General features: G+C 54.9%; 1 protein-coding gene across 1 annotated transcript; it reads left to right on the top strand.

Moving 5' to 3' along the window:
* Positions 1-3,014: 3,014 nt before the first annotated feature.
* ALDH3A1 (aldehyde dehydrogenase 3 family member A1) lies at positions 3,015-10,528 on the top strand. The gene is made up of 11 exons (XM_032321252.1): positions 3,015-3,079; positions 5,186-5,352; positions 6,748-6,979; positions 7,204-7,289; positions 7,510-7,718; positions 7,912-8,029; positions 8,564-8,705; positions 9,074-9,240; positions 9,589-9,688; positions 10,088-10,218; positions 10,321-10,528. Exons 2-11 carry the CDS (start codon positions 5,191-5,193, stop codon positions 10,333-10,335), a joined length of 1,362 nt encoding a protein of 453 aa, XP_032177143.1. The 5' UTR covers positions 3,015-3,079; positions 5,186-5,190; the 3' UTR covers positions 10,336-10,528.
* Positions 10,529-10,831: the final 303 nt, after the last annotated feature.

Below are 10,831 nucleotides of genomic sequence, written 5' to 3'. Positions count from 1 at the left end.
ACAGAAGGCTTTTCTCCTCAGAGCAGTCGAAAGCCCCTGAAGGATGTCAGGGGGCAGAGAGATGTTCAGGTCTTCATTGCCCAAGTGTTCCTCTGTCGGCATTTGGAGAAGGTACCATAGAGAGGTGAGCAGGGACTCAGGAAAGTACGCAGGTGGCTTTGACTCCAGAGAGAGTATGTGACCATCTGGGCACTGGGATGGAGTATCGAGGCAAAGATTAAAACATAAAAACCAAAACAAATAAATAAATAAAACAAAAACCCTAAAAACCATGCATCCGCGATGCCGTCTGGGACAAGTCAAGCTTATGCCAGAACCCCAACTCTTCACCAAAAAGAATCTAAAAATTTGTCTTCCGTGGATTTGAACAAGGTTCAAGTCTCCTTGCTCCGTGACCGGGACAAAGGCTGCTCCTTCTAACGAGAGCACCAGTGCCCAGCGTTTGCACTGAACTTTCCAGGCGCGCCGGGCACCGTTTGGAATTGAGGCCTGCCCTTGCTTTTTCCATTTTGCTTCCATGGCTCTCCTCGGGTAGGTCAACTTCATGCTCAAAGACGAAGGAGGAAATGAGAGGGATGAAGGTGGCTTAAAGACACAAAGTCTGTAGAGGAGTCTCAAGGAAGATGGGCAGACCGAAGGCCCAGAAAGTGGGGGGCCCAAGGGGCTCATCTCTCCATTTCTTTCCACCTCATTCTTCATATGGGAAAACCAAGGCTAAATAGAGTGCTATGTAGAGACTAAATAGCGTGACTATCAGACCTCGGTGGGGGCGGAGGGCAGGGCAGCTAGGAAACTGGGGAGCAGACGGGCGGGCTGTGTCTCCAGGGAGCTATGGTCATGATGACTCCGCTCCAGTGGCCTTGGACCTTGCAGCATACCCTCCACTCAGTATCCAGTCCCCAGGAGAGTGTGGGGGGGGGGGCGTTTCACCTGGTTAGGTTGCAACAGAGTACCCCGGTTGACCATCTCACTGGCAAGGGGTCGTCTGCAAAGTTCACTGGGTGCCACCACCAGGAAAGCAAGGAGGAAGGTTCTAGCTGGCCCAAGGGACCTGTGCACCCAGCTGGTCACTTTCCATCTCAGAGCATGCCCCCACCTTCCACCCACCACAGAGTTCAGCACCCCCCTGGCCCCAGGCACCAGATTCTCCCTGTGTTTCCTCCTGCTATTTTGGAAGGTTTCTTGTTCTACCAGTCTGGGCTAAGGTCCTGTCCCTGCTTGCATTTCTGCAAGCTGCAGCGCCCAGTCCAGACCTCATCAAGACTGTGCCCTATTCAGAGGTATTCTCGAGAAACAAGTTCTGATTATGATACACTATGATAAGTTCCTTCATGACCACCCAAACCCACAGCCTGTCTGGCCCCCAGGGTGTCCATGAGCCCCTGGCCCCTGGAGCCTAAGCCTTGCCTCCTGCTGGCAACAGCATGCCCATCTCAGCTTATGATTAACTGCAGGGGATGCATGACCTTGTTCACGGCCTCTGTGCCTCTGCTTTTGCTGTTCCAAAACCTCCCGCTGTGTGAATACCCCTCACTCAGCACAGATGCCGTCTCCCTCCTGTGGTGCCCTCAACCCCGTCCCTGTAATGTCTTGTGCATGTTCCGGTTGCTACAGTTCCAGGTGGTTTGTTTTTTTTTTAAGATTTTATTTATTTATTCATTCATCAGAGACAGAGAGAGCACAAGCAGGCAGAGTGGCAGGCAGAGGCAGAAAGAGAAGCAGGCTCCCCGCCGAGCAAGGATCGCGACGTGGGACTCGATCCCAGGACCCCGGGATCCTGACCTGAGCCGAAGACAGTGGCTTAACTGACTGAGCCACCCAGGTGCCCCAAAGTTCCAGTTTTTGTACTGTTTTGAAATTTTCTGTTCATTCCATCATTTGGCAAATATTGATTGTGCAGCTACTATGTGCCCAGACTCTAAGTGAGGATTAGGGCGGTGAGCAAACCAGATTCTAGCTGAAGGGCAACCGGTAGCCAAGGAAATAAGCAGAGTAGCGTGTTGGGGGCAATGAATGCTCTGGAGAGAAATAAAATGGACAAAGAAGACCCAAAGGGGGTATCAGGGCTGGGCCTCCCAGGGAGGGAGGGGAAGGGCCAGAACACATCCCTGGGGGCTTATAGACCCCCCTATTGGAGAATCTCTGTTTTCCTCTCAGTGAAAATGGGAAGCAAAGGCACCCAAATGCTGGCTGGAAAAGAGCCTCCCTCCAGGTAGAAAATTGTAGCAAAGGATGGTAGGAAGAGGTCAAGAGTCTGGGACAGCAGGACAGGTGTGAGAAGTGACAGGAAGTGACATCTGCCTCCTTCCCCATTGGGTGGCACAGAGAGGCAAACATCTGGAAAGAGCAGAGGAAGGGGCTTCCCGATGCTTCCTTCCCTCCCAAGCATCTCTGGTTTCCTGGGTGACCACACAGAGGGAGATTTCCAGGCAGTCATTCCTGGTTCTTGGCCTTGTCTCCGCCCTTCAACAGGAGGGCAGATCTGCGCAGAGGAATCCCCCAGCCTGTAGTGCCCCAGGTGGGAGACGCTCCATCAGAGGGGCCCTGACACCCATGCACATGGCCGGGAAGTGAGAGGTTCCAGAAGATGTGCGTGCATTGGCGCATGCTGGGGGAGCTGCCTGCATACGCACCGGGACTCATGCCTCACCTTCTGCTGACCTTATATAACAGGGACATCCGGAGAACAGCCTCTGGCAGTTGAACTTTGGGAAATCTAGGAGAGTTCCGTGCCAGGCTGAATCAATCAGGGCCCTCTTGCCCAGGGCAAACACTGAGGCTCCTTTTGAAGAGTGGACAGGAGCCCCACCCTAGCCTCCAGAGATGCATTCTTGCATTTCAGAAGAGAGAAAAAATAACAATAATAAACCACCCAAGGCCTAATCCCTGAAGCTGGGGCTCAGAGGAAGTCGAAGTTAGCTAGAACCCATATTCGAACAGTGTTTTTGTTCTGGTTACCCATACTTCCTGGGCAGGGACTCCGGGGCCAAGTGGGCGGGAAGAAGGGTCCTTAAATGCTTCCCCTCTCAGCGGTGGCTCATTCCAGAGTCTCAAGACGCTAGGAAAGGCTGTGTCAGAGGTAATCTTCTCCCCGACCCCCTTCCCATCCCATCTCCCGATCCCGTTCTCTCTCTCTTTTTTTCCCTAGGTGGGTATATCCAGCATCTTTCGGCCTCACTTTGCTCACCTGTAAAATGGACTCCTAACAGTTCCTTCTTCATGGGCACCGACACGGAGTTTTTGCGAGGATCAAAGCGGGTGACTTAGGGGGAGTCAACCATGGGGACTCCTTGGGGGCAGAGCTGGCACAGGTGAGGCGGGTGGGATTCCGAAGAAAGGAATTCCATCAGCTCCTCTTGGGGTGCCAAGTGCAATGTTAGATGCTCTCCAGCTCCATTAATCTCTGTAATAACTGAGGGTTGATGCCATTATGAATGCCGTCCATAGAGAGGACTCCTTCCCACATACCCCATGGTTCTGAGTACTGGATCTGGGCTCTTCTACCCTGGGCTGCCCAGCCTTGGTGGCCAATGGCCAGAGCCTGCTGCCTTGGTTTGATCCCCTGAGTCCGAGGACAGAAGCAGGACCATCCTGCAGAGCTGTGTGGCTGGGGTCGTGGTCAGCTGGGATGCCCGGCTGCCAGCAGGGCCCCTTCTCTCTGCGCAGAATGCCTGGGGGGGGGGGTGGTCAGCACCGTGGACAGGGGACGCTCTGGAAGTTATCAGAAACCACTGGCTGGAATTTGAACTGGATTACACACACACTCTCTCATTTCCATTTTTCAAAAATGTATATATACATATATATACATATATACCATATATGTATACCATATATACATATGTACATATATCTATATCTGTATAGTTTGTGTGGTATATATAATTTTTCTACGAAGTAGAATTAGCCTTATTGTGGGTTTTCTTTTTTTTTTTTTCTGATATTAGAAGTTACACAGTATCTGAAAATGCTGGGCTATCTCTGGGCGGGATGGTGAGGAATTGCTGAGGGAAAAGGGAGACTTTTCTTTGTGCCCCTTTCGTATCTTTTCACTTTCTCTACCATGAGCGCATGTTACCTATTCAAAAAGGTACAAAACATTTTTAAAAAGGCAAGCTCGTTGCAAAAGAAGTCAAACATCATAGAAGATGAGCGCAAAGATCACTACTAATTCCACCTCTACCTGTCATCACCATGTTGGGGGTTATCCTTCTGGTCTTTTCTTGCGTGTGCAAGAGCACACGTACATACGTGTGCGCATGTGCACACACACTTCTACGCGCATGCCTCGTGTTCCTGCTGTTCTGTAACCCGCTTTTTTTCTTGTATCTCGTGCTTATGCCTTGTGCCTGGGACACATCAAGCTCTGAGAGCAAGAGAGCTCTACCTCCCCCCTAAATCCTGTTCAGTCATCCATTACACGAGTGCTGGGTACCGCATTTCCATTGCCACTGGCCATTTAGTATGTTTCCAGTAGTCTTCTGTGGTATACAACCTTGGTGACCTTGTTTTTATTCATGAATGCTTGGGAATGCTGTGATTTCTGTGAGCTCCTGAATGTGGACCTGCAGTATCATAGAGAAAAACATTGTAAAGGCTTCTGCTAGAGGTTGCCAGAGGGCCCCCAGAAGAGCCATCCCAGTTTGCCAGTATGGTTTTTTGCACGGCTAGCAGGAATTCCTTCCGCACTTGTGTGTGCAACTCAGAAGCTGAGACCGGTGCTGGCCCACACCCTGTGTCTCCCAGGTGTTACAGGCACACTCTGGTTTTCTGGAATCAGCTGGCTGTGGAATCACGACCTGTGTGGGCCAGTCTAACCCGGAAAAGAGCCAGGCTGGATGCACCTGGCTCTTGGCATGTTTGCCTGTCAGGGTCTCCAGCTTTGCAAGCAGACCGAGGGGGGAGTGAAGGTTGAGAGATGTCAGGAAGGACCTACCCCAGCACACAGCCCAGAACTCACCGCCAGCAATTAGGGTCGCGACTCATTGCTCCCTGGCTCTCCCTGCAGTTTTGTCATCAGCTCAGCAGGTATGGGAGGGCCAGAGGTTGGGATGTCTGGGTTAGGGAGCTGAGAAGGCAAAAGCATGCCACTTTCCCAGCACTCTTCCTATAAAATTAACTCGGTGCAGGAGCAATGAGAGTGCCAGCTCTCAGCCCGCAGGTCCAAGGTACTCTCTCCCCCCAGGCACCATGAGCAAAATAAGCGAGGTCGTGCAACGGGCCAGAGCCTCCTTCAACTTGGGCAAGACCCGCCCGCTGCAGTTCCGGATCCAGCAGCTGGAGGCGCTGCGGCGCATGATCAAGGAGCACGAGAAGGACATCGTGGGCGCGCTGACCGCAGACCTCCACAAGGTGCGCCCCATGCCCCCAACACCCCGGAGGCGTGGGACAGCAACAGGAAAGGTCGCTGCTCGCTTTTGGGACATCTGCTGCGCGCTGGCGGTCTGTGCCCAGCTATTTGCCTAGAACCTCAACTAGTCCTCAAAGCACGCTGCCCCTGGCAGGACCCTTTTATAGAGGAGGAAAAGTGAAGCTCAAACCATCAGCCCCTGAGATGGGGCGCTCAGGCCACTCCTTCCGACCCATTTCGAGCCCCAGGTTCCCCTGCAGCTCAGCACACGGGCAGCAGCTCCTTTCCCCCATCTGCCTCCCATTTCCTCCTGGCTTCACTTCCTTCTCCACCCAGTCCGGAGCATGAGGCCACCGTTTTTTCGCCATGGCCTGTGGACAGGACACTGTGAACTTCCGGTCTGCTTATTCCCTTAGCCCTCAGCCCAGCTTGGCATCCCAAAGGGCCCCTCCCTCCCTCTCGATCCATCCCTCACCCTGAGCAAAATCAGACACCTGCCAAATCTCAAACCCTTTATCTTGCTGCCCCCAAGACGCCTGGCCTTGATCCCACAGTTCGATTCTGCCTTGGAGAAGAGCAGGGGGTTAGCTGGAGCTTATCCCCCTCCTTGGATAGGTCCTGGGCTCCTGTATTTTTACAGGAATTCCTTGTCTTAAAACAAAAGCTTCACAACTTCTGTTTTGCTCTTTCACAGCCAAAGTTCACAGAAGAGCTGTGTGTTCTGACGTCCTCTCCTCCTCTCTCCTCACCCCTGCATAGTGGCTTCCTCCCCACCCACTCCAGGAGGATCCCTTGAGCCCTCTTCTCCCTCTCCCTCTGCTGCTGAGGGTCTCCTGGATTTTGTCCTCTCTTTGGCTGTCTTTTTCCTGGACCTCTTTCTTCAAGGTGGCCTTCTTAGGGCTCCATCCTGGGTTCAAGGCTCATTTCAACCTAAAAGCATTCCTGGCGCACCTCCACTGGGTTCTCCCCACCTTCACATCCCTGCCCAGATCTGAGGTCCTCGGAGGGACCATGAACTTGACATGTCCAAACCTGCCTGGGCCCCTGACACTGTCAGAAAGGGTACCTCATGGGTCCACCACCCCAGTGGCAAGTCCTCAGCTTGGCTCGGAACCCCGTGCCTTCTCTGGCCCCAGCACCCAGCCTGGGGAGCCCCCCGTGAACATCCCCCATCACCCTGGCTGCAACATACCAGGCTGTGTCCAATATGCCCACCTAGCCCTGACCTCCTGGGAGGTCCAGACCACACTCCCATTTTTCAGATGAGGTCCGGAGAAGGTAGGCAGCTCATTCAGGGTCCCAAATCCAGGGAACAGTGTGTCAGGACCACAGCCAAGCCCCAGTGACTCCCTCGATCTCTAGCCTGTGAGCTCACACGGAGCCTGTCTCCACTACAGAATGAATGGAATGCCTACTACGAGGAGATGGTTTATGTCCTAGAAGAGATCGAGTACATGATCAAGAAGCTCCCCGAGTGGGCTGCAGATGAGCCCGTGGAGAAGAGTCTCCAGACCCAGCAGGACGAGTGTTACATCCACTCGGAGCCCCTGGGCGTGGTCCTCGTCATCGGCACCTGGAACTACCCCTTCACCGTCACCATCCAGCCCATGGTGGGCGCCATTGCTGCAGGTACATGGGCCCCCTTTCAGGAGGGAGTCACCAGGGATCACAGTCCCACCCCTACTGAGTGTGGCCAGAGAGGGTGGGGAGCTCAGGCCTGGGGGAAGATAGAGACCTGGGTCAGGTCAAGTTCTGATGAATCTGTCTTTCATGGGGTCTGATGGACTCAGAACAGATGGGGCTCCAGGCTTGGTCCCTGGGAGGGTAGGACTCTGAATCCCTGTGCTCTGCAGGGAATGCAGTGGTCACCAAGCCCTCGGAGCTGAGTGAGAACATGGCGAACCTGCTGGCCACCATCGTCCCTCAGTACCTGGACAGGGTGAGGTGCTCTCCGGATCTTTGGGCCTTGAGAAACTGCATTTTTGCAGCAAGAGGCTAAGCCTTGGGTTGGGGCAAGGAGAGCTGGCCTGTCCCATAGAGGTGAATGGAGTCCCGGTGTCAGGAGAGGGGCGTCTGTTTGATGGGGGCTGTCTCTCCAGGGTTGGGGGGAGGAGGAGTAGTGGTCTTTCCTGAGCCTCATCTCTCTCCTCACATGGAAGGACCTGTACCCGGTGATCACTGGGGGCATTCCCGAGACCACAGAGGTGCTCAAGGAAAGATTTGACCATATTCTGTACACCGGGAACACCGCCGTGGGGAAGATCATCATGATGGCGGCGGCCAAGCACCTGACCCCCGTCACGCTGGAGCTGGGGGGGAAGAACCCCTGCTATGTAGACAAGGACTGTGACCTGGACATCGCCTGCAGGTGAAGTGTGGTCCAGCTCACGTGGACCACAGTCTTGCTCTGAGTCTTAAAGCCTCTGGCTTCTGTCCGCCTAAGAGCTCTCCTGCAGAGCTCAGTCCCTCGCAACTCGATCCTGCGCTGGTGGAATTGAGATGCTCATCTGGGGGCGCCTCCTGCGCCTTGCGGAATGTGATCTAATCTGGAATTTTCACAGACGCATCGCCTGGGGGAAATTCATGAACAGCGGCCAGACCTGTGTGGGCCCTGACTACATCCTCTGTGACCCCTCCATCCAGAATCAAATTGTGGAGAAGCTGAAAAAGTCCCTGAAAGTGAGTGAGCGTGGGCCCCCTCCTCCCGCCCCGGGGGGGCTGAGTGAGAGAGGGACTACAAGGTAGTGGGGGGGGGGGCAGTCTAGACTTTAGAAAACACTGGATATTTTTTTTCTGATCTTAAAAGTAATTTACACTCATTGTAGATAATTTGGGAAAAGATTATAAAAGAATAAAGCGTAAAGCAAAAAAAAAAAAAAGCTCCTCCCAGAAACCCACCACCCCAAGGCAATCACTACTGACTTACTGGTATGTTCCCTCCCATTTCCTTTCTGTGAACGCACACGTTTGATCCTAATGCCCTGTCCACGCAACTGTGCATGTATTTCTTTCAAACAATGCTGTCTGACTGCAAGTCACATGCCGTGGACGTCTGGAGTGCCCCAGATGTCATGGCAGTCCAGTAGCCCTTGGTGTCGCTGTACACCTCCTGGGGTGGGGCCCACCTGTGCTCCCAGGCCAGGTCACCTCTCAGCTGATGGCCATAATGAAGGACCACATCCTCACCTGAAGCCTGCCTCCTGTTTTCTGTAGGAGTTCTATGGGGAGGACGCCAAGAAGTCCCGTGACTACGGAAGGATCATCAACTCCCGGCATTTCCAGAGGGTGATGGGCTTGATGGAGGGCCAGAAAGTCGCCTATGGAGGCACGGGGGACGCTGCCACCCGATACATAGGTGTGTGTGCTCACCTTTGGTAAGGGCACCGCACCCTCCCCAACTTTGCCCCCAGCTTGATGGGGAATGAAGAGCTCCGGGAGGGGCTCAGGTGGTGGCAGGGCACAGTGCCTGCCCCCTCTCGATGTGGACCCTGTGTCACCCCCCCCCTCGCCCCGCCGCGCGCGCCTCCCCGCCCTTCTGTTTATACGCAGTTCTCCCCATGGTCTGCTGGGATGGAGCCCGGGCAGGCAGAGGCCTTGTCAGGTGCCCTGCCTGAGACTCGACAGCACCCCCTTACAGGAATGGAAGGAGGAAGCTAGATGCCAGGCTTGCCAGGTAGGTGGGGGTCTCGGCAATGGCTGACTCTCGCTTGCTTCCTGCCTCAGCCCCCACCATCCTCATAGATGTGGACCCCCAGTCCCCAGTGATGCAGGAGGAGATCTTTGGGCCAGTGATGCCCATCATGTGTGTGCGCAGCCTGGAGGAGGCCATCCAGTTCATCAACCAACGCGAGAAACCCCTGGCACTCTACGTGTTCTCTCTAAACGACAAGGTGGGCCTGGGGTCCCCTCCCCGCCAGGGTCCTGGGCTTCCCAAAAAGGCATCGTGCGAACAGGACCCAGGGGTCCACAGAGCCGGATTCAGATCCCAGATTGAGTGCTCCCTGCTGTGTGATCTTGTGCAAGTCACTGAACCTCTCTGAGCCCCTTTCTCATCTCTGAAGCCAGTTGTTTCCCACAAAGTACAAAACATGTGGGGAGAGTGGGAGACCCCGACTGGGGTTCAGACTGCAGTATGGCTCTGCCTGGCCCTTGAGGCTCTGGGATGCGCCCAGACAGGGTGGGGAGGGACTGGGGTGCCCCAGGAAGAAGACTGAAGCAGGAGCTTCATGCCGTTGCAGGTGGTTAAGAAGGTGATTGCAGAGACATCAAGTGGTGGGGTGACGGCCAATGACGTCATCGTCCACATCTCTGTGCACTCCCTGCCTTACGGGGGTGTGGGTGAGTCCGGGGCTGAACTCACTGCCCACCTGTCTCTCTACAGATGTTCCCCCCCATCCCAGCCCTGGCTTGGGAGTTCAGGAGAGAACCTCAGACCCCCACGAGCTCTCCCCTGTGGATCTCTGGCTCCTGCCAGTGTAGCCACTAGCATGTTTGACCTCGAGATCCTAGAGGTTCCTTTAGGCCCCCTGGTACACCAGGCCTGCTTCATGGAGGCCCTGAGAGAGGGGACACAGGCCGGAGGTCACACAGCCATCTAGCGGTATCGCCAAAACCGAACTCTTCAGAACACTCTCTATTGTCCCCTGGGAGGCTCAGAGAAGGGGTGCCTGAGGGTTGCAGGTGGGAGCTGGGGGAGTCTCAGGCCACTTGGGGTGACCCAAGGGCCTCTCCCTGCAGGGAACAGTGGCATGGGGTCCTACCATGGCAAGAAGAGCTTTGAGACCTTCTCCCACCGCCGCTCCTGCCTGGTGAGGCCTCTACTGAATGATGAGTCCCTCAAAGCCAGGTACCCCCCGAGCATGGCCAAGGTGAGAAGTGGGGGCAAAGGCTGTCCCAGAGACCAGGCTGCTGGGAGCCACCAGGTCCACGCAGGACACACGCCTTCCTGTCCCCTTGTGTCCTCTTCACAGATGACCCGTCACTGAAGTGGACCTGGCTTCCCCATGCTACACCGCTGCCCCTCTGTCCAGCCCTAGGAGGATTGCTCCTGGAGCCCCCCCACTTGCTCCTCTGTGATCAGTGCATGTCCCCATTTCCTTCTGGGCCCCGGGCTTCCCTTCCCTAGGTCCCTGCCCCTTTGCTGGACATAGAGAGACCAATAAAAGTTCACCAGCCAGACAAATGTGTGTGTGTGTTTCCTTTGCAACTCACCACCCCCCATCCTCTCCAGTCCCATCCCTGCCCCCAGTCAGTTCTCATCCTGACTCAAGCAAAGATCTCCTCAAAGTCCCGCGTTGGCCCCCAGGGCCTGAGGCAGGAGGCACTGGTGTCAGGGAGACATTAACCTTGCATCTAGACAGTGGGCATCAGCTCCATATCTGCGAAGGGATGGCCAGGGAGGCTGTCTGATGGCAAAAGGCTCAGAAATGCAGGCTGATGTACTCTTCTCGAATTAGGTTTGACCCCTAGGTCAGGGGTCCC

This window comes from Mustela erminea, chromosome 18 (genome assembly GCF_009829155.1).
Source record: "Mustela erminea isolate mMusErm1 chromosome 18, mMusErm1.Pri, whole genome shotgun sequence".
In the NCBI taxonomy this organism is placed as follows: Eukaryota; Metazoa; Chordata; class Mammalia; order Carnivora; family Mustelidae; genus Mustela; species Mustela erminea.
The sequence above is the reverse complement of the archived record's forward strand: the minus strand, read 5'-3'. Positions and strand labels throughout refer to the sequence as shown.

Coding starts and splice junctions, on each gene's coding strand:
- ALDH3A1 (XM_032321252.1), top strand. CDS start 5,191: ATGAGCAAAATAAGCGAGGTCGTGCAACGGGCCAGAGCCTCCTTCAAC. Junction 7,290..7,509: donor TCCCTCAGTACCTGGACAGG/GTGAGGTGCTCT, acceptor CTCACATGGAAG/GACCTGTACCCGGTGATCAC. Junction 8,706..9,073: donor CGCTGCCACCCGATACATAG/GTGTGTGTGCTC, acceptor TTCCTGCCTCAG/CCCCCACCATCCTCATAGAT.